Here is a 24113-nt window from a genome sequence, read left to right on the forward strand (position 1 = left end):
TGGCCCGAGCCTCGACTTTGACACTTATGTAAAAAAAAATTAAAAACCTTGTGAATTCTACATTTAAATTCTGTTGAGTAATTTAAATCTGCAGATTTGTTTTAATAATAAGATTATATTACTGCACATGTGTATAAATACTGTAAATCAGAGGTGTCAAAGTGGTTTTCACTGAGGGCCACATCACAGTCATGTTTGGCCTCAGAGGGCCGCTTCTAACAGTGACTACTATTATTACACAACTTTTAATGCATTTTATTAGCACTTTTTTAAAAACTAGGGTAAGTTGCAATAATTCACCTCAAAATGTCATGTGTATTACTGTAAATGGAAAAGCAGTACTGCTGTTTTTATGGTAAAAAAAAAAAAAAAGGCAGCTCAGTTGCCTGAATTTCACTGTAAAATTTATATTTGTTTTTTACTGTAAATTTAAAAAAACTGCCATTTTAGAGTAAAATGTTGGTACTTGTTTTATCAGGTTTGTTTTGTTTTGTTTTTTTACTGCAAATCAACAACGGTAAATTTTTGGGTGTATTACTGTAAATGCCAAAACAGCAGCACAGTTTATTACAGTAAAAAAAGTACAGTTTTTTCTTTTAGAGAATAATGCTGTAAAAACTACAATAAACTTCACAATTTGACCATGAAATCTTTTGCTACTTTTACATTTGATGGATTGCTTGCTTTGAAATCATTATTAGTATTTCTTTCTATTTGAAAAATGGTTGGAATGTTTGATCATATAGTTTTGCATAATTAAACAATATTTAAGTTAAGGTAATTTGCGCTAACATGGAGTACATTTTTTTCTTCTCCCAAAATAGAAATATATACTTTATTGATACATATTATTCCAGACTTTCCAGGGCCAAATAAAATAACGTGGCGGTCCACATCTGGCCCCGGGCTTTGAGTTTGACATGTTACATCTGTACTGTATATATATATATATATATACATTGTGCACTAATAATGATTCATACATGAATGACATGAATTGTGTGTAAGAAAATAATCAATCCTACAACTATGTTTGCATGAGATATGCACATCAATACTAGAGAGAGAGAGAGAGAGAGAGAGAGCATTGTCACAGTCATCTTTTCAACAATGTGGCTTTGTGTTTCTGGCAGGATGACCACTAGAGGGCGCTCTCAGCTCATTGATGCATCATCACCATCACCACCATCATCATCTTTACCACCACCATCATCATCATCTTCACCACCACCATCATCATCTTCACCACCACCATCATCATCTTTACCACCACCATCATCATCATCATCATCATCATCATCATGAGCAGCAGTCACATAAAACCTTCCTGCTGAGTCCAACTCATGTAAGATGCATGAAGAAAGCTCTCTCTCTCTCTCTCTCTCTCTCTCTCTCTCTCTCTCTCTCTCTCTCTCTCTCTCTCTCTCTCTCTCTCTCCCTCTCTCCCTCTCTCTCTCTCTCTCTCTCTCTCTCTCTCTCTCGCGGAAAAGTTGAGAGGATGTGAGCTCAGGTTCACTTCTCTGAGGTGTTCTTCTCCGATGATGCTGTGATCCATCAGGAACAACAAAGGCTGTCCTCGGTGCAACAAAGCAGCAAGTTAGCTTGTTGGCTGTATTTTGGCTTTTTTTTGGCTTCTTCTTCTTTCGTTCATCCCAGCTGAGAGAAAATGCAGCCGGCAGAAACCCACCAAATGACTCCGATGTCTGAAACTGAGATACTGGACTGGGAAGGTACACTCTTTTGAATTCAAACTTCTGTCATCTGTAATTAATGCAGCAGAGACACTGGAAATATAACGATAGCATTTATTTATACCTTTTTTTAATCATTTATTACACATATAAATATATATGTGTAATGAAAAAATATATATCTTTGTGTATATATATATATATATATATATATATACTGTATATATTGCTCATCTTTATGACCATGTAATGTAAAATGATACATTTATGATATATTAAAATAATACATGTTTGTGCTCATCCTGATGCCCATGTGATGTCAAATAATGTATGTACTGTAAAATAATGGGACTTGGTAAGAAATGTGTTATATGTCAAATGTGTACTGGTGTATAAAAGCTCACTGAGGGTCTGGCACACTCACTGCCTGTATTGACCCTGCTTGTCTCATAATGGCGCCTCCTGCTGGAATATAAAAGACCCTCAATTTGATTTAAAAATAAAATGATTGGTAACTAATGAAGCGATCATCCATGAATGAGATTGGCCGATACCGATACTGATCACATGTACTAACTCTAAATGTTCTTTACATTTTTTTTTTTTTACATACAATTGTTTGGGCAAAATAAAAACAATGATTCACAATAACTAAACATAAGTACCATCTAATATTTGGATTTAGCCCTCAAAATCCAATGATTTGTTCCCTGAATTTGTAAACAATACCAAAAATGATGTAAAAGCAAGAAAGATATCGACTGCTTACTTTCTGCTCTTTACCTTTACCAAGAACTCATTTCTTGGGGGTGTTTTCATCTAGTTTAGCGGTTAGCTTAGCTGTTAGCTTGCCTTCAGTGTGTAACATGTTAAGTCTTGTCCTCCAGTGATAGCGCTACTTAAGATACTAAAAAAATGTAGTTTATTTGTCCTAATGGAGGTGATTATTATTAGCTTAAAGAGCGGCTCCACACTGTGTATGGAGACACACAATCAGATGCTAGCTTGTCAGAATAAATTTGACGTTTGTGGTTTTTCATGAAAATTGTCTGATGTTGATGGGCGGTGGATGGACAGTGAAGTGATGCTTTATGTCTGATGTTGATGGGCGGTGGATGGACAGTGAAGTGATGCTTTATGTCTGATGTTGATGGGCGGTGGATGGACAGTGAAGTGATGGTTTATGTCTGATGTTGATGGGCGGTGGATGGATAGTGAAGTGATGGTTTATGTCTGATATTGATGGGCGGTGGATGGACAGTGAAGTGATGGTTTATGTCTGATATTGATGGGCGGTGGATGGACAGTGAAGTGATGGTTTATGTCTGATGTTGATGGGCGGTGGATGGACAGTGAAGTGATGGTTTATGTCTGATATTGATGGGCGGTGGATGGACAGTGAAGTGATGGTTTATGTCTGATATTGATGGGCGGTGGATGGACAGTGAGGTGATGGTTTATGTCTGATGTTGATGGGCGGTGGGTGGACAGTGAAGTGATGGTTTATTGTCTTCAAACATCCAGCCAGACATAGAAGTGTGCTCCTATCCCCAGTGGGACACATGCGCAGGAAGAGGACAGCTCTGGGGGTAACGGGGGCTCTGCTGGCTCTGGCGCTGCTGGTGTTGGCCGTGGGTTTGATCTCCGCCACCCGCACCGACAACGTGGCGGTGGCCGGGTACTACCCCGGGATCACGGTGAGTGACCTGACCCACTTCTGCTGGACCGCTTTTCACAATCCTGGCTGCTTTGCTTCCTCTTTTCCCACAGCTGAGTTTCGGGGCATTCCTCGGTATTGTCGGCATCCATCTGGTGGAAAACCGCCGGCCAATGGTGAGTGCCACCGTGACCCCCGTTACACGTCCTGTCCCCTCCTCTTAAAAGCCACCGTGACCCCCGTTACACGTCCTGTCCCCTCCTCTTAAAAGCCACCGTGACCCCCGTTACACGTCCTGTCCCTTCCTCTTAAATGCCACCGTGACCCCCGTTACACGTCCTGTCCCCTCCTCTTAAAAGCCACCGTGACCCTCGTTACACGTCCTGTCCCCTCCTCTTAAACGCCACCGTGACCCCCGTTACACGTCCTGTCCCCTCCTCTTAAAAGCCACCGTGACCCCCGTTACACGTCCTGTCCCCTCCTCTTAAACGCCACCGTGACCCCCGTTACACGTCCTGTCCCCTCCTCTTAAATGCCACCGTGACCCCCGTTACACGTCCTGTCCCTTCCTCTTAAATGCCACCGTGACCCCCGTTACACGTCCTGTCCCCTCCGCTTAAAAGCCACCGTGACCCCCGTTACACGTCCTGTCCCCTCCTCTTAAAAGCCACCGTGACCCCCGTTACACGTCCTGTCCCCTCCTCTTAAATGCCACCGTGACCCCCGTTACACGTCCTGTCCCTTCCTCTTAAATGCCACCGTGACCCCCGTTACACGTCCTGTCCCCTCCTCTTAAATGCCACCGTGACCCCCGTTACACGTCCTGTCCCCTCCTCTTAAAAGCCACCGTGACCCCCGTTACACGTCCTGTCCCTTCCTCTTAAATGCCACCGTGACCCCCGTTACACGTCCTGTCCCCTCCTCTTAAAAGCCACCGTGACCCCCGTTACACGTCCTGTCCCCTCCTCTTAAATGCCACCGTGACCCCCGTTACACGTCCTGTCCCCTCCTCTTAAAAGCCACCGTGACCCCCGTTACACGTCCTGTCCCTTCCTCTTAAATGCCACCGTGACCCTCGTTACACGTCCTGTCCCCTCCTCTTAAACGCCACCGTGACCCCCGTTACACGTCCTGTCCCCTCCTCTTGAACGCCACCGTGACCCTCGTTACACGTCCTGTCCCCTCCTCTTAAACGCCACCGTGACCCCCGTTACACGTCCTGTCCCCTCCTCTTAAATGCCACCGTGACCCCCGTTACATGTCCTGTCCCCTCCTCTTAAACACCACCGTGACCCCCGTTACACGTCCTGTCCCCTCCTCTTAAACGCCACCGTGACCCCCGTTACACGTCCTGTCCCCTCCTCTTAAATGCCACCGTGACCCCCGTTACATGTCCTGTCCCCTCCTCTTAAACACCACCGTGACCCCCGTTACACGTCCTGTCCCCTCCTCTTAAACGCCACCGTGACCCCCGTTACACGTCCTGTCCCCTCCTCTTAAACGCCACCGTGACCCCCGTTACACGTCCTGTCCCCTCCTCTTAAACGCCACCGTGACCCCCGTTACACGTCCTGTCCCCTCCTCTTAAACGCCACCGTGACCCCCGTTACACGTCCTGTCCCCTCCTCTTAAACGCCACCGTGACCCCCGTTACACGTCCTGTCCCCTCCTCTTAAACGCCACCGTGACCCCCGTTACATGTCCTGTCCCCTCCTCTTAAACACCACCGTGACCCCCGTTACACGTCCTGTCCCCTCCTCTTAAACGCCACCGTGACCCCCGTTACACGTCCTGTCCCCTCCTCTTAAATGCCACCGTGACCCCCGTTACACGTCCTGTCCCCTCCTCTTAAACACCACCGTGACCCCCGTTACACGTCCTGTCCCCTCCTCTTAAACGCCACCGTGACCCCCGTTACACGTCCTGTCCCCTCCTCTTAAACGCCACCGTGACCCCCGTTACACGTCCTGTCCCCTCCTCTTAAACGCCACCGGGACCCCCGTTACATGTCCTGTCCCCTCCTCTTAAATGCCACCGTGACCCCCGTTACATGTCCTGTCCCCTCCTCTTAAACACCACCGTGACCCCCGTTACACGTCCTGTCCCCTCCTCTTAAACGCCACCGTGACCCCCGTTACACGTCCTGTCCCCTCCTCTTAAACGCCACCGTGACCCCCGTTACACGTCCTGTCCCCTCCTCTTAAACGCCACCGTGACCCCCGTTACATGTCCTGTCCCCTCCTCTTAAACACCACCGTGACCCCCGTTACACGTCCTGTCCCCTCCTCTTAAACGCCACCGTGACCCCCGTTACACGTCCTGTCCCCTCCTCTTAAATGCCACCGTGACCCCCGTTACATGTCCTGTCCCCTCCTCTTAAACACCACCGTGACCCCCGTTACACGTCCTGTCCCCTCCTCTTAAACCCCCCGTTACACGTCCTGTCCCCTCCTCTTAAACGCCACCGTGACCCCCGTTACATGTCCTGTCCCCTCCTCTTAAACACCACCGTGACCCCCGTTACACGTCCTGTCCCCTCCTCTTAAACGCCACCGTGACCCCCGTTACACGTCCTGTCCCCTCCTCTTAAATGCCACCGTGACCCCCGTTACATGTCCTGTCCCCTCCTCTTAAATGCCACCGTGACCCCCGTTACATGTCCTGTCCCCTCCTCTTAAACACCACCGTGACCCCCGTTACACGTCCTGTCCCCTCCTCTTAAACGCCACCGTGACCCCCGTTACACGTCCTGTCCCCTCCTCTTAAACGCCACCGTGACCCCCGTTACACGTCCTGTCCCCTCCTCTTAAACACCACCGTGACCCCCGTTACACGTCCTGTCCCCTCCTCTTAAACGCCACCGTGACCCCCGTTACATGTCCTGTCCCCTCCTCTTAAACACCACCGTGACCCCCGTTACACGTCCTGTCCCCTCCTCTTAAACCCCCCGTTACACGTCCTGTCCCCTCCTCTTAAACGCCACCGTGACCCCCGTTACACGTCCTGTCCCCTCCTCTTAAACGCCACCGTGACCCCCGTTACACGTCCTGTCCCCTCCTCTTAAACGCCACCGTGACCCCCGTTACATGTCCTGTCCCCTCCTCTTAAACACCACCGTGACCCCCGTTACACGTCCTGTCCCCTCCTCTTAAACCCCCCGTTACACGTCCTGTCCCCTCCTCTTAAACGCCACCGTGACCCCCGTTACACGTCCTGTCCCCTCCTCTTAAACGCCACCGTGACCCCCGTTACACGTCCTGTCCCCTCCTCTTAAATGCCACCGTGACCCCCGTTACATGTCCTGTCCCCTCCTCTTAAACACCACCGTGACCCCCGTTACACGTCCTGTCCCCTCCTCTTAAACCCCCCGTTACACGTCCTGTCCCCTCCTCTTAAACGCCACCGTGACCCCCGTTACACGTCCTGTCCCCTCCTCTTAAATGCCACCGTGACCCCCGTTACACGTCCTGTCCCTTCCTCTTAAATGCCACCGTGACCCCCGTTACATGTCCTGTCCCCTCCTCTTAAATGCCACCGTGACCCCCGTTACATGTCCTGTCCCCTCCTCTTAAACACCACCGTGACCCCCGTTACACGTCCTGTCCCCTCCTCTTAAACGCCACCGTGACCCCCGTTACACGTCCTGTCCCCTCCTCTTAAACGCCACCGTGACCCCCGTTACACGTCCTGTCCCCTCCTCTTAAACACCACCGTGACCCCCGTTACACGTCCTGTCCCCTCCTCTTAAACGCCACCGTGACCCCCGTTACATGTCCTGTCCCCTCCTCTTAAACACCACCGTGACCCCCGTTACACGTCCTGTCCCCTCCTCTTAAACCCCCCGTTACACGTCCTGTCCCCTCCTCTTAAACGCCACCGTGACCCCCGTTACACGTCCTGTCCCCTCCTCTTAAACGCCACCGTGACCCCCGTTACACGTCCTGTCCCCTCCTCTTAAACGCCACCGTGACCCCCGTTACATGTCCTGTCCCCTCCTCTTAAACACCACCGTGACCCCCGTTACACGTCCTGTCCCCTCCTCTTAAACCCCCCGTTACACGTCCTGTCCCCTCCTCTTAAACGCCACCGTGACCCCCGTTACACGTCCTGTCCCCTCCTCTTAAACGCCACCGTGACCCCCGTTACACGTCCTGTCCCCTCCTCTTAAATGCCACCGTGACCCCCGTTACATGTCCTGTCCCCTCCTCTTAAACACCACCGTGACCCCCGTTACACGTCCTGTCCCCTCCTCTTAAACCCCCCGTTACACGTCCTGTCCCCTCCTCTTAAACGCCACCGTGACCCCCGTTACACGTCCTGTCCCCTCCTCTTAAACGCCACCGTGACCCCCGTTACACGTCCTGTCCCCTCCTCTTAATGCAGACGATACAAAAGTCATTGGGAGAAATAATGTTGAAAATAAGAAAGCCTTCAATCATGCGACAATCTTTGTGTTACATTTATTTCATGCAAAAGTTCAAGTACATTTAATTATTCCATTATTTCAAAATGTAATTCATTGTTTAATAATCTGCCCCAAAAGGGACAATCAGTAGAAAATGGATAAATGGATGTTTAATCATCTAATAGGTTTTTTTTTATTATTACTTCATGATTTAATTAGTTATTTCATTATTTAATAGGTTTTTTTTATTATTACTTCATGATTTAATTAGTTATTTCATTATTTAATTAATCATACGACAATTTGATTATTGATTTCTCGGTTTAATTATTTCTTGATTATTTCATGTTTACATTAATGATTCCATGATCTAGTTATTTATTTAATGATTTAACGACTTAATTAATTATTGCATGCTTTAATTAATTGTTTTACATCTATCTAATAATTTACAAGTTGTCAATTATTTTATTAATTATTCTATTATTCAATTAATGATTTCATGAGTCAATTGACAATTTCATGATTGATTAATTATTTCATGATTTATTTAATGACTTCCAAATTTCTTTCATTCATTCATAATTTCATGTTTTTTTTTCTCCGACTTTGATTGCTCAGTTTGATGGATAAAATTAATTCATGAAGCGCTGACCAAAAAAATCATGAAATATTTGATCAAATTGTGACATAAATAATTCAATAATTACATAATCAACTAATTATTGAAACATTTTATTTTATGAATCCTAACATTTATTCATTATGATTATTACACTAAAAACAGACAATAATATTGATGTATTCTTTTTTGCATCATTTGATGGATGTCTATTGACGACCATAACAATAATTAGGGGTGTCCCAGTTCGTTATTGATATCAGACATTGGTCCGATATCAGCAAAAAAAACATGTATCAGATGATATGGGCTTGCATCTAAAATGTCCGATACAAGCAGTCTCACTTGTGCAAAGCTGGACTTTGTTCTTTGCACACAAGTTCTTCATTTTCATGAAAGTATTTTCCAAAAGGTAATCATGCAAGGCAGTAGGCTACTAGGAGCAAGCAGCTACACAACAGATAAGCACACAAGTTACAGATGTGTAATAATTATCAAACAATACAGACAAATTTGTGGACATAAAGAAGTATCAAGTAGTAGTATTTGCATATTACACACACATCAAGTAGTAGTATTTGCATATTACACACACATCAAGTAGTGGTATTTGCATATTACTTACACATCAAGTAGTAGTATTTGCATATTACACACACATCAAGTAGTAGTATTTGCATATTACACACACATCAAGTAGTAGTATTTGCATATTACTTACACATCAAGTAGTAGTATTTGCATATTACTTACACATCAAGTAGTAGTATTTGCATATTACTTACACATCAAGTAGTAGTATTTGCATATTACACACACATCAAGTAGTAGTATTTGCATATTACACACACATCAAGTAGTAGTATTTGCATATTACTTACACATCAAGTAGTGGTATTTGCATATTACTTACACATCAAGTAGTAGTATTTGCATATTACACACACATCAAGTAGTAGTATTTGTATATTACTTACACATCAAGTAGTAGTATTTTCATATTACTTACACATCAAGTAGTAGTATTTGTATATTACTTACACATCAAGTAGTAGTATTTGCATATTACTTACAGATCAAGTAGTAGTATTTGCATATTACACACACATCAAGTAGTAGTATTTGCATATTACTTACACATCAAGTAGTGGTATTTGCATATTACACACACATCAAGTAGTAGTATTTGCATATTACACACACATCAAGTAGTAGTATTTGCATATCACTTACACATCAAGTAGTAGTATTTGCATATTACACACACATCAAGTAGTAGTATTTGCATATTACTTACACATCAAGTAGTGGTATTTGCATATTACTTACACATCAAGTAGTAGTATTTGCATATTACTTACACATCAAGTAGTAGTATTTGCATATTACTTACACATCAAGTAGTAGTATTTGCATATTACTTACACATCAAGTAGTAGTATTTGTATATTACTTACACATCAAGTAGTAGTATTTGCATATTACTTACACATCAAGTAGTAGTATTTGCATATTACTTACACATCAAGTAGTGGTATTTGCATATTACTTACACATCAAGTAGTAGTATTTGCATATTACTTACACATCAAGTAGTAGTATTTGCATATTACTTACACAAAGTCGCCGGACAGAAGCATGTTAGAAAGTGTCCAGTAACAAACGTGTCCGCATCCTTCAACTTACTGCTCTGTGAGCTTAATTTCATTATTTTGGCCACGAGATGTCTCTGAAAACAAATGACCATGCCACTTCAATTTCAAGACAGCAAAAGCCCATTTCTGTTAATGATCAGGAGGTGAAGTCATGAAGGCAATTACACGCTCAGCTAAATGCAGCTTAATTCTTTCATTGACATTTCAAGTAACTTTGATTTTCAATGTAAAAGGACAATATTTTGTGTAATTGTATTCATTTATATATATATATATATATATATATATATATATATATATATATATATATATACTGTGTGTGTATATATATATATATATTTATATATTTATTTATTTTTGCATACACTTTTGTATGTTTTATATGTGACATTCACTATAATTATTGCTGTTTATTTCTGGAAAAAAGTGGGGGGGGGCAACCTAAAATATTTTGTGTAATTTTGTAGAATTATTGCAATTAAAAAAAAAAAAAACCTCATTCCGTGCACGGCGGGGATCACGGTGAATAATGGTGACATGTGCCATTATTTTCCTCTCAGTGACGCAGCAGGAAGGAGCTAGGACAAGTAGACATGACCGCGGGTGAGGAGAAGACAAGAAGTTGACAGATCACATGTGACATCGAGGAAATATCACAGCACTGAAAGAAGTCTTTTTTTACAGGAAATTGATCAAGAAATGTGATTCCACAAGCACTTTTATGCTCAGTGAAACTCTGGTTGGCTGCGGATGTCACGGAAACTGAATTAGTATCGCTTTGTTTGTCCGAGCAGCACAGGTCAAGTGTGCTCTTCTGTAAGGAGAGACTAGAAGTAGATCTACATCCTTTATTTGGAGGCATTAGCTGCTGGAGACTAGCAATAATCTTCTCTCTGAAGGCTGACAACTCACCTCTTTTCACTTGGTAGCAACATGGTGCTGGCACTGAAGTAGACCTCAGTATCACCTTCTCCCCACATGGTGCTGGCACTGAAGTAGACCTCAGTATCACCTTCTCCCCACATGGTGGTGGCACTGAAGTAGACCTCAGTATCACCTTCTCACCGCATGGTGGTGGCACTGAAGTAGACCTCAGTATCACCTTCTCACCGCATGTTGCTGGCACTGAAGTAGACCTCAGTATCACCTTCTCCCCACATGGTGCTGGCACTGAAGTAGACCTCAGTATCACCTTCTCCCCACATGGTGGTGGCACTGAAGTAGACCTCAGTATCACCTTCTCACCGCATGGTGGTGGCACTGAAGTAGACCTCAGTATCACCTTCTCACCGCATGTTGCTGGCACTGAAGTAGACCTCAGTATCACCTTCTCCCCACATGGTGGTGGCACTGAAGTAGACCTCAGTATCACCTTCTCCCCACATGGTGGTGGCACTGAAGTAGACCTCAGTATCACCTTCTCCCCACATGGTGCTGGCACTGAAGTAGACCTCAGTATCACCTTCTCCCCACATGGTGGTGGCACTGAAGTAGACCTCAGTATCACCTTCTCCCCACATGGTGGTGGCACTGAAGTAGACCTCAGTATCACCTTCTCCCCACATGGTGCTGGCACTGAAGTAGACCTCAGTATCACCTTCTCACCGCATGTTGCTGGCACTGAAGTAGACCTCAGTATCACCTTCTCCCCACATGGTGGTGGCACTGAAGTAGACCTCAGTATCACCTTCTCCCCACATGGTGCTGGCACTGAAGTAGACCTCAGTATCACCTTCTCACCGCATGTTGCTGGCACTGAAGTAGACCTCAGTATCACCTTCTCCCCACATGGTGGTGGCACTGAAGTAGACCTCAGTATCACCTTCTCCCCACATGGTGGTGGCACTGAAGTAGACCTCAGTATCACCTTCTCACCGCATGGTGGTGGCACTGAAGTAGACCTCAGTATCACCTTCTCACCGCATGGTGGTGGCACTGAAGTAGACCTCAGTATCACCTTCTCACCGCATGGTGGTGGCACTGAAGTAGACCTCAGTATGACCTTCTCACCGCATGGTGGTGGCACTGAAGTAGACCTCAGTATCACCTTCTCCCCACATGGTGCTGGCACTGAAGTAGACCTCAGTATCACCTTCTCACCGCATGTTGCTGGCACTGAAGTAGACCTCAGTATCACCTTCTCCCCACATGGTGGTGGCAGTGAAGTAGACCTCAGTATCACATTCTCCCCACATGGTGGTGGCACTGAAGTAGACCTCAGTATCACCTTCTCACCGCATGGTGGTGGCACTGAAGTAGACCTCAGTATCACCTTCTTCCCGCATGATGGTGGCACTGAAGTAGACCTCAGTATCACCTTCTCCCCACATGGTGGTGGCACTGAAGTAGACCTCAGTATCACCTTCTCACCGCATGGTGGTGGCACTGAAGTAGACCTCAGTATCACCTTCTCACCGCATGTTGCTGGCACTGAAGTAGACCTCAGTATCACCTTCTCACCGCATGTCGGTGTCAGTGAAGTAGACCTCAGTATCACCTTCTCCCCACATGTTGGTGTCAGTGAAGTAGACCTCAGTATCACCTTCTCACCGCATGGTGGTGGCACTGAAGTAGACCTCAGTATCACCTTCTCACCGCATGGTGGTGGCACTGAAGTAGACCTCAGTATCACCTTCTCACCGCATGGTGGTGGCACTGAAGTAGACCTCAGTATCACCTTCTCACCGCATGGTGGTGGCACTGAAGTAGACCTCAGTATCACCTTCTCACCGCATGGTGGTGGCACTGAAGTAGACCTCAGTATCACCTTCTCACCGCATGGTGGTGGCACTGAAGTAGACCTCAGTATCACCTTCTCACCGCATGTTGCTGGCACTGAAGTAGACCTCAGTATCACCTTCTCCCCGCAAGTTGGTGGCACTGAAGTAGACCTCAGTATCACCTTCTCCCCACATGGTGGTGGCACTGAAGTAGACCTCAGTATCACCTTCTCCCCACATGGTGGTGGCACTGAAGTAGACCTCAGTATCACCTTCTCACCACATGTTGGTGTCAGTGAAGTAGACCTCAGTATCACCTTCTCCCCACATGTCGGTGTCAGTGAAGTAGACCTCAATATCACCTTCTTCCCACATGTTGGTGTCAGTGAAGTAGACCTCAGTATCACCTTCTCCCCGCATGTCGGTGTCAGTGAAGTAGACCTCAGTATCACCTTCTCCCCACATGTTGGTGGCACTGAAGTAGACCTCAGTATCGCCTTCTCCCCACATGTTGGTGTCAGTGAAGTAGACCTCAGTATCACCTTCTCACCGCATGGTGGTGGCACTGAAGTAGACCTCAGTATCACCTTCTCCCCACATGGTGGTGGCAGTGAAGTAGACCTCAGTATCACCTTCTCCCCACATGTCGGTGTCAGTGAAGTAGACCTCAGTATCACCTTCTCACCGCATGTTGCTGGCACTGAAGTAGACCTCAGTATCACCTTCTCCCCGCATGTCGGTGTCAGTGAAGTAGACCTCAGTATCACCTTCTTCCCACATGTTGGTGTTAGTGAAGTAGACCTCAGTATCACCTTCTCCCCGCATGTCGGTGTCAGTGAAGTTGACCTCAGTATCACCTTCTCCCCACATGTTGGTGTCAGTGAAGTAGACCTCAGTATCACCTTCTCCCCGCATGTTGGTGTCAGTGAAGTAGACCTCAGTATCACCTTCTCCCCGCATGTCGGTGTCAGTGAAGTAGACCTCAGTATCACCTTCTCCCCGCATGTCGGTGTCAGTGAAGTAGACCTCAGTATCACCTTCTCCCCGCATGTTGGTGTCAGTGAAGTAGACCTCAGTATCACCTTCTCCCCACATGTCGGTGTCAGTGAAGTAGACCTCAGTATCACCTTCTCCCCACATGTTGGTGTCAGTGAAGTAGACCTCAGTATCACCTTCTCCCCGCATGTCGGTGTCAGTGAAGTAGACCTCAGTATCACCTTCTCACCGCATGTCGGTGTCAGTGAAGTAGACCTCAGTATCACCTTCTCCCCACATGTTGGTGTCAGTGAAGTAGACCTCAGTATCACCTTCTCCCCGCATGTCGGTGTCAGTGAAGTAGACCTCAGTATCACCTTCTTCCCACATGTTGGTGTCAGTGAAGTAGACCTCAGTATCACCTTCTCACCGCATGTTGGTGTCAGTGAAGTAGACCTCAGTATCACCTTCTCCCCGCATGTCGGTGTCAGTGAAGTAGACCTCAGTATCACCTTCTCCCCGCATGTCGGTGTCAGTGAAGTAGACCTCAGTATCACCTTCTCCCCGCATGTTGGTGTCAGTGAAGTAGACCTCAGTATCACCTTCTCCCCACATGTCGGTGTCAGTGAAGTAGACCTCAGTATCACCTTCTCCCCGCATGTCGGTGTCAGTGAAGTAGACCTCAGTATCACCTTCTCACCGCATGTCGGTGTCAGTGAAGTAGACCTCAGTATCACCTTCTCCCCACATGTTGGTGTCAGTGAAGTAGACCTCAGTATCACCTTCTCCCCGCATGTCGGTGTCAGTGAAGTAGACCTCAGTATCACCTTCTCCCCGCATGTCGGTGTCAGTGAAGTAGACCTCAGTATCACCTTCTCCCCACATGTTGGTGTCAGTGAAGTAGACCTCAGTATCACCTTCTCCCCGCATGTCGGTGTCAGTGAAGTAGACCTCAGTATCACCTTCTCCCCGCATGTTGGTGTCAGTGAAGTAGACCTCAGTATCGCCTTCTCCCCGCATGTCGGTGTCAGTGAAGTAGACCTCAGTATCACCTTCTCCCCGCATGTCGGTGTCAGTGAAGTAGACCTCAGTATCACCTTCTCCCCGCATGTCGGTGTCAGTGAAGTAGACCTCAGTATCGCCTTCTCCCCGCATGTCGGTGTCAGTGAAGTAGACCTCAGTATCACCTTCTCCCCACATGTTGGTGTCAGTGAAGTAGACCTCAGTATCACCTTCTCCCCACATGTTGATGGCACTGAAGTAGACCTCAGTATCACCTTCTCCCCGCATGTTGGTGTCAGTGAAGTAGACCTCAGTATCACCTTCTCCCCACATGGTGGTGTCAGTGAAGTAGACCTCAGTATCACCTTCTCCCCGCATGTTGGTGTCAGTGAAGTAGACCTCAGTATCGCCTTCTCCCCGCATGTCGGTGTCACTGAAGTAGACCTCAGTATCACCTTCTCCCCGCATGTCGGTGTCAGTGAAGTAGACCTCAGTATCACCTTCTCCCCACATGTTGATGGCACTGAAGTAGACCTCAGTATCACCTTCTCCCCGCATGTCGGTGTCAGTGAAGTAGACCTCAGTATCACCTTCTCCCCACATGTTGATGGCACTGAAGTAGACCTCAGTATCACCTTCTCCCCGCATGTTGGTGTCAGTGAAGTAGACCTCAGTATCACCTTCTCCCCGCATGTCGGTGTCAGTGAAGTAGACCTCAGTATCACCTTCTCACCACATGTTGGTGTCAGTGAAGTAGACCTCAGTATCACCTTCTCCCCGCATGTCGGTGTCAGTGAAGTAGACCTCAGTATCACCTTCTCACCACATGTTGGTGTCAGTGAAGTAGACCTCAGTATCACCTTCTCCCCGCATGTCGGTGTCAGTGAAGTAGACCTCAGTATCGTGACACACTACCAGGACTGAGGAGACACATGCCACATTCCTTGCTGTGTCGTGGCCCCAACACGCAGAGACGGTAGGCAGAGTGCAGTGCTTTGATGAGGACGTGGCAGACAGGAATCAGAGGACGGCCACACTGGTGACTGATTAGTGATCAGAGACAGGTGAGCTCCCCTCATCACTAATCAAGCGCGGGACCAGGAGAAAGGAGGCTGGAGGCGGACATAAGGTGGTTTAGAAAGAGGACAAAGTCAAATGAAAAATATGAGCGCTGGGGAGGAAATAAGGACGAAACAAAACAATATGAAAATAGTCTTTTATTTGACAATTACGATGGGACAATCAGTAGAAAATGGATGGATGGATGAAATATATCGTATACTAAGACGCTCTCGTTGTCAGCTAGCGATTAGAGTGCTACTTGTCTGCTAGTCCATCAGGGTTGTAGTTGTCAGCTAGCGATTAGAGTGCTACTTGTCTGCTAGTCCATCAGGGTTGTAGTTGTCAGCTAGCGATTAGAGTGCTACTTGTCTGCTAGTCCATCAGGGTTGTAGTTGTCAGCTAGCGATTAGAGTCCTACTTGTCTGCTAGTCCATCAGGGTTGTAGTTGTCAGCTAGCGATTAGAGTGCTACTTGTCTGCTAGTCCATCAGGGTTGTAGTTGTCACCTAGCGATTAGAGTCCTACTTGTCTGCTAGTCCATCAGGGTTGTAGTTGTCAGCTAGCGATTAGAGTCCTACTTGTCTGCTAGTCCATCAGGGTTGTAGTTGTCAGCTAGCGATTAGAGTGCTACTTGTCTGCTAGTCCATCAGGGTTGTAGTTGTCAGCTAGCGATTAGAGTGCTACTTGTCTGCTAGTCCATCAGGGTTGTAGTTGTCAGCTAGCGATTAGAGTGCTACTTGTCTGCTAGTCCATCAGGGTTGTAGTTGTCACCTAGCGATTAGAGTCCTACTTGTCTGCTAGTCCATCAGGGTTGTAGTTGTCAGCTAGCGATTAGAGTGCTACTTGTCTGCTAGTCCATCAGGGTTGTAGTTGTCAGCTAGCGATTAGAGTGCTACTTGTCTGCTAGTCCATCAGGGTTGTAGTTGTCAGCTAGCGATTAGAGTGCTACTTGTCTGCTAGTCCATCAGGGTTGTAGTTGTCAGCTAGCGATTAGAGTCCTACTTGTCTGCTAGTCCATCAGGGTTTTAGTTGCCAGCTAGCGATTAGAGTGCTACTTGTCTGTTAGTCCATCAGGGTTGTAGTTGTCAGCTAGCGATTAGAGTGCTACTTGTCTGCTAGTCCATCAGGGTTGTAGTTGTCAGCTAGCGATTAGAGTGCTACTTGTCTGCTAGTCCATCAGGGTTGTAGTTGTCAGCTAGCGATTAGAGTGCTACTTGTCTGCTAGTCCATCAGGGTTGTAGTTGTCAGCTAGCGATTAGAGTGCTACTTGTCTGCTAGTCCATCAGGGTTTTAGTTGCCAGCTAGCGATTAGAGTGCTACTTGTCTGTTAGTCCATCAGGGTTGTAGTTGTCAGCTAGCGATTAGAGTGCTACTTGTCTGCTAGTCCATCAGGGTTGTAGTTGTCAGCTAGCGATTAGAGTGCTACTTGTCTGCTAGTCCATCAGGGTTGTAGTTGTCAGCTAGCGATTAGAGTCCTACTTGTCTGCTAGTCCATCAGGGTTTTAGTTGCCAGCTAGCGATTAGAGTGCTACTTGTCTGTTAGTCCATCAGGGTTGTAGTTGTCAGCTAGCGATTAGAGTGCTACTTGTCTGCTAGTCCATCAGGGTTGTAGTTGTCAGCTAGCGATTAGAGTGCTACTTGTCTGCTAGTCCATCAGGGTTGTAGTTGTCAGCTAGCGATTAGAGTGCTACTTGTCTGCTAGTCCATCAGGGTTGTAGTTGTCAGCTAGCGATTAGAGTCCTACTTGTCTGCTAGTCCATCAGGGTTTTAGTTGCCAGCTAGCGATTAGAGTGCTACTTGTCTGTTAGTCCATCAGGGTTGTAGTTGTCAGCTAGCGATTAGAGTGCTACTTGTCTGCTAGTCCATCAGGGTTGTAGTTGTCAGCTAGCGATTAGAGTGCTACTTGTCTGCTAGTCCATCAGGGTTTTAGTTGTCAGCTAGCGATTAGAGTGCTACTTGTCTGTTAGTCCATCAGGGTTGTAGTTGTCAGCTAGCGATTAGAGTGCTACTTGTCTGCTAGTCCATCAGGGTTGTAGTTGTCAGCTAGCGATTAGAGTGCTACTTGTCTGCTAGTCCATCAGGGTTTTAGTTGTCAGCTAGCGATTAGAGTCCTACTTGTCTGCTAGTCCATCAGGGTTTTAGTTGCCAGCTAGCGATTAGAGTGCTACTTGTCTGTTAGTCCATCAGGGTTGTAGTTGTCAGCTAGCGATTAGAGTGCTACTTGTCTGCTAGTCCATCAGGGTTGTAGTTGTCAGCTAGCGATTAGAGTGCTACTTGTCTGCTAGTCCATCAGGGTTGTAGTTGTCAGCTAGCGATTAGAGTCCTACTTGTCTGCTAGTCCATCAGGGTTTTAGTTGCCAGCTAGCGATTAGAGTGCTACTTGTCTGTTAGTCCATCAGGGTTGTAGTTGTCAGCTAGCGATTAGAGTGCTACTTGTCTGCTAGTCCATCAGGGTTGTAGTTGTCAGCTAGCGATTAGAGTGCTACTTGTCTGCTAGTCCATCAGGGTTGTAGTTGTCAGCTAGCGATTAGAGTGCTACTTGTCTGCTAGTCCATCAGGGTTGTAGTTGTCAGCTAGCGATTAGAGTGCTACTTGTCTGCTAGTCCATCAGGGTTTTAGTTGCCAGCTAGCGATTAGAGTGCTACTTGTCTGTTAGTCCATCAGGGTTGTAGTTGTCAGCTAGCGATTAGAGTGCTACTTGTCTGCTAGTCCATCAGGGTTGTAGTTGTCAGCTAGCGATTAGAGTGCTACTTGTCTGCTAGTCCATCAGGGTTGTAGTTGTCAGCTAGCGATTAGAGTCCTACTTGTCTGCTAGTCCATCAGGGTTTTAGTTGCCAGCTAGCGATTAGAGTGCTACTTGTCTGTTAGTCCATCAGGGTTGTAGTTGTCAGCTAGCGATTAGAGTGCTACTTGTCTGCTAGTCCATCAGGGTTGTAGTTGTCAGCTAGCGATTAGAGTGCTACTTGTCTGCTAGTCCATCAGGGTTGTAGTTGTCAGCTAGCGATTAGAGTGCTACTTGTCTGCTAGTCCATCAGGGTTGTAGTTGTCAGCTAGCGATTAGAGTGCTACTTGTCTGCTAGTCCATCAGGGTTGTAGTTGTCAGCTAGCGATTAGAGTGCTACTTGTCTGCTAGTCCATCAGGGTTGTAGTTGTCAGCTAGCGATTAGAGTGCTACTTGTCTGCTAGTCCATCAGGGTTGTAGTTGCCAGCTAGCAATTAGAGTGCTACTTGTCTGCTAGTCCATCAGGGTTGTAGTTGTCAGCTAGCGATTAGAGTGCTACTTGTCTGCTAGTCCATCAGGGTTGTAGTTGTCAGCTAGCGATTAGAGTCCTACTTGTCTGCTAGTCCATCAGGGTTTTAGTTGCCAGCTAGCGATTAGAGTGCTACTTGTCTGCTAGTCCATCAGGGTTGTAGTTGTCAGCTAGCGATTAGAGTGCTACTTGTCTGCTAGTCCATCAGGGTTGTAGTTGTCAGCTAGCGATTAGAGTGCTACTTGTCTGCTAGTCCATCAGGGTTGTAGTTGTCAGCTAGCGATTAGAGTGCTACTTGTCTGCTAGTCCATCAGGGTTGTAGTTGTCAGCTAGCGATTAGAGTGCTACTTGTCTGCTAGTCCATCAGGGTTGTAGTTGTCAGCTAGCGATTAGAGTGCTACTTGTCTGCTAGTCCATCAGGGTTGTAGTTGTCAGCTAGCGATTAGAGTGCTACTTGTCTGCTAGTCCATCAGGGTTGTAGTTGTCAGCTAGCGATTAGAGTGCTACTTGTCTGCTAGTCCATCAGGGTTGTAGTTGTCAGCTAGCGATTAGAGTGCTACTTGTCTGCTAGTCCATCAGGGTTGTAGTTGTCAGCTAGCGATTAGAGTGCTACTTGTCTGCTAGTCCATCAGGGTTGTAGTTGTCAGCTAGCGATTAGAGTGCTACTTGTCTGCTAGTCCATCAGGGTTGTAGTTGTCAGCTAGCGATTAGAGTGCTACTTGTCTGCTAGTCCATCAGGGTTGTAGTTGTCAGCTAGCGATTAGAGTGCTACTTGTCTGCTAGTCCATCAGGGTTGTAGTTGTCAGCTAGCGATTAGAGTGCTACTTGTCTGCTAGTCCATCAGGGTTGTAGTTGTCAGCTAGCGATTAGAGTGCTACTTGTCTGCTAGTCCATCAGGGTTGTAGTTGTCAGCTAGTGATTAGAGTGCTACTTGTCTGCTAGTCCATCAGGGTTGTAGTTGCCAGCTAGCGATTAGAGTGCTACTTGTCTGCTAGTCCATCAGGGTTGTAGTTGTCAGCTAGCGATTAGAGTGCTACTTGTCTGCTAGTCCATCAGGGTTGTAGTTGTCAGCTAGCGATTAGAGTGCTACTTGTCTGCTAGTCCATCAGGGTTGTAGTTGTCAGCTAGCGATTAGAGTGCTACTTGTCTGCTAGTCCATCAGGGTTGTAGTTGTCAGCTAGCGATTAGAGTGCTACTTGTCTGCTAGTCCATCAGGGTTGTAGTTGTCAGCTAGCGATTAGAGTGCTACTTGTCTGCTAGTCCATCAGGGTTGTAGTTGTCAGCTAGCGATTAGAGTGCTACTTGTCTGCTAGTCCATCAGGGTTGTAGTTGTCAGCTAGCGATTAGAGTGCTACTTGTCTGCTAGTCCATCAGGGTTGTAGTTGTCAGCTAGCGATTAGAGTGCTACTTGTCTGCTAGTCCATCAGGGTTGTAGTTGTCAGCTAGCGATTAGAGTGCTACTTGTCTGCTAGTCCATCAGGGTTGTAGTTGTCAGCTAGCGATTAGAGTGCTACTTGTCTGCTAGTCCATCAGGGTTGTAGTTGTCAGCTAGCGATTAGAGTGCTACTTGTCTGCTAGTCCATCAGGGTTGTAGTTGTCAGCTAGTGATTAGAGTGCTACTTGTCTGCTAGTCCATCAGGGTTGTAGTTGCCAGCTAGCGATTAGCTATTGGCACGTTAGTTACCAGCTAGTGATTAGTGCATAAGTTATTCGCTAGCGGTTGGCACTAGCGATTAGAGTTATAGTTGCCAGCTAACAATTTGCATGCTAGTTGTCAGCTAGCAATTAGCGCCTTACTTTTCTGCTATTGATTGGCACACCAGTTGTCCCCTGGTGGTTGGCACTAGTAATTACAGTTATTGTTGCCAGCTAACAATTAGCGTGCTGGTTATCATCTAGCGATTAGCGCCTGACTCGTCTGCTATTGATTGGCACAATAGTCGCCAGCTAGCCATTAGCGACAGAATGCAGTAATGATGTGAATATAGTTAGTGTTGCCCAATAAGAGAGGTCCTTCTAGCAGCAGTTTGATGTCCGATACAAGCAACATTTCATAGAAGAGAGATATGTGACCAAAGTGTCCTCCTGGACCTGATTCTGTCCCTGGATCATTTCTCAGCCCTTGAAAGTTTAATGGCGCAGGTAGACGTGCGCGTGTAAGACGAGAGGAAGTTGGCAGAGCGAGGCGGCGATGTAAACAACACCCGGCCAACCTGAGCCCTCTTCCTGCCTCATTTCACCCTGCTGTTCACCAATCATCCACTGGGGGCGCACTTGCTGCTTAGAGGAGACAGCAGATGCCCGTCACATGACTCCGTGCTCGCCTGCACGCCGTCTTACAAGTCCAAGGTCTCGGTCTTAAGACTTAAGTGTGGGGAAAGACTTAAAATTAGATATGAACAGATTTTGTAAGATATAATTTATTTTACACCTGGGCTATTGGCGGTAAACTACATGTCAGATTGTATTTTTGATCTACCGTGTATACCGGGATATAAGCCACACCCACTAAATTTTAGAATATTTTTTTCAATATATTAGTCGGATGTAAGCCACACCCACTAAATTTTAGAATATTTTTTTCAATATATTAGTCGCATGTAAGCCACACCCACTAAATTTTAGAATATTTTTTTCAATATATTAGTCGCATGTAAGCCACACCCACTAAATTTTAGAATATTTTTTTCAATATATTAGTCGCATGTAAGCCACACCCACTAAATTTTAGAATATTTTTTTCAATATATTAGTCGGATGTAAGCCACACCCACTAAATTTTAGAATATTTTTTTCAATATATTAGTCGGATGTAAGCCACACCCACTAAATTTTAGAATATTTTTTTCAATATATTAGTCGCATGTAAGCCACACCCACTAAATTTTAGAATATTTTTGTTCCAAATATTAGTTGGGTATAAGCCACACCCACTACATTTTAGTATATTTTTGTTCCATACGTTAGTTGGGCATAAGCCACACCCACTAGTGGGATATAAGCCACATAGCCCCTCCCCCAAATGTGTCCTGGTCTTCCTTGTGGTTTCCTACTCAGTAAAAAAAAATGCTGGGTTATTTTTGATAACCCAATTTATGAGTTGCTGGTGTTGTGTTACATTTTGGAGTTTTTTTTATAAAGATCAATCCATGTTTGGCTTATGAGAGTATTATTTTAACTCAGTTTCTGGCTCTCCAAAATGATCAATCAATCAATCAATCAATCAATGTTATATAGATGACCCATTTCTGGGTTGTTTTTCAATGAGTAACATTTTTGGTTAAAAGTCACATGTCAAGTACTGAAACATCCATCCATCCATTTTCTACCGCTTATTCCCTTTGGGTTCGCGGGGGGCGCTGGTGCTTATCTCCGCTACAATCAGGCGGAAGGTGGAGTACACCCTGGACAAGTTGCCAATTCATTACAGGGCCAACTAAATAAAAAGATCAAATGATTTCCTTAATGAAACTACTTTGTAATTTATTGATTAACACCAACAGGATTGGACCGTTTTTTATTATTTTTTTGACCAGATGTTTTTATATAAAAATAAAAAATATAAATTATTAATAACTCATTTATGTTGATCATATTAATAATGAATAGTTTTTTGGTTTTTTTCAATAATGTATAATTTGTCAAAAGAGTCAAAGTGTGTGAGGAGGTGCTGATAACACAGGAGATGTTGTTGCTTTATGAGTGTGTGGTGTCCTGGTCCTCCGTCTAGTTCCCAGCACACTCTGAAGAGTGTGTGGTGTCCTGGTCCTCCGTCTAGTTCCCAGCACACTCTGAAGAGTGTGTGGTGTCCTGGTCCTCCGTCTAGTTCCCAGCACACTCTGAAGAGTGTGTGGTGTCCTGGTCCTCCGTCTAGTTCCCAGCACACTCTGAAGAGTGTGTGGTGTCCTGGTCCTCCGTCTAGTTCCCAGCACACTCTGAAGAGTGTGTGGTGTCCTGGTCCTCCGTCTAGTTCCCAGCACACTCTGAAGAGTGTGTGGTGTCCTGGTCCTCCGTCTAGTTCCCAGCACACTCTGAAGAGTGTGTGGTGTCCTGGTCCTCCGTCTAGTTCCCAGCACACTCTGAAGAGTGGGTGGTGTCCTGGTCCTCCGTCTAGTTCCCAGCACACTCTGAAGAGCGTGTGGCGTCCTGGTCCTCCGTCTAGTTCCCAGCACACTCTGAAGAGCGTGTGGCGTCCTGGTCCTCCGTCTAGTTCCCAGCACACTCTGAAGAGTGTGTGGTGTCCTGGTCCTGTTTGTATTTCCCAGAGCAAAGTCCTCCCGCTCCCCTTGCTCCCTGACAAGCAGGACAGTATTTCAGCCGGGGTGACAGGATGGAGACTTCTTATTACGACCAGGTTGCTGGACCAGTGAGCAGTGACTCACACCACCAGCAAGGCAGCTTTTGCTGACTACTTCTTGCTCCGCTGGGCCCAATGGTCACCTTTGGTGTCATGTTGAGGTTTGTGCAGCCCTTTGAGACACTAGTGATTTAGGGCTATATAAATAATCATTGATTGATTGATTGATACAATGTTTTATGTTAACAAGTATTTTATTTGTATTTTTTTGCCCTATTGTTTTTTTTTGCCCAATGGTCACATTTGGTGACCTGCATGTTTTAATATTAAGAAGTCGTTATGGTGGAAGAGGGGTTAGTGTGTCTGCCTCACGATAAGAAGGTCCTGAGTAGTCCTGGGTTCAATCCCAGGCTCGGGATCTTTCTGTGTGGAGTTTGCATGTTCTCCCCGTGACTGCGTGGGTTCCCTCCGGGTACTCCGGCTTCCTCCCACCTCCAAAGACATGCACCTGGGGATAGGCCCCTCCTACCTCCAAAGACATGCACCTGGGGATAGGTTGATTGGCAACACTAAATGGTCCCTAGTGTGTGATGTTGTCTATCTGTGTTGGCCCTGTGATGAGGTGGCGACTTGTCCAGGGTGTACGCCGCCTTCCGCCCGATTGTAGCTGAGATAGGCGCCAGCGCCCCCACCCCCGCGACCCCAAAAGGGACAAGCGGTAGAAAGAGGATGGATGATTGAATGTAAGTCTTTTATTTTATTTGTATTTTTTTGCCC

The 24113-nt window shown here is 46.2% G+C and overlaps 1 protein-coding gene across 1 annotated transcript in view; it reads left to right on the plus strand.

Annotated features, from left to right (window-relative positions):
- The window catches only part of LOC133543073 (transmembrane protein 255B), a 63443-nt gene that overhangs the window by 7602 nt on the left and 31728 nt on the right, over positions 1-24113 (plus strand). Inside the window, exons 3-6 of the mRNA XM_061887474.1 lie at positions 1134-1345; positions 1559-1730; positions 3246-3388; positions 3462-3524. Coding sequence (XP_061743458.1) covers positions 1667-1730; positions 3246-3388; positions 3462-3524 — 270 coding nt within the window. The 5' untranslated portion in view covers positions 1134-1345; positions 1559-1666. The remainder of the gene's footprint in view (positions 1-1133; positions 1346-1558; positions 1731-3245; positions 3389-3461; positions 3525-24113) is intronic.

Source organism: Nerophis ophidion, linkage group LG25, assembly GCF_033978795.1.
Source record: "Nerophis ophidion isolate RoL-2023_Sa linkage group LG25, RoL_Noph_v1.0, whole genome shotgun sequence".
Lineage (NCBI taxonomy): Eukaryota > Metazoa > Chordata > Actinopteri > Syngnathiformes > Syngnathidae > Nerophis > Nerophis ophidion.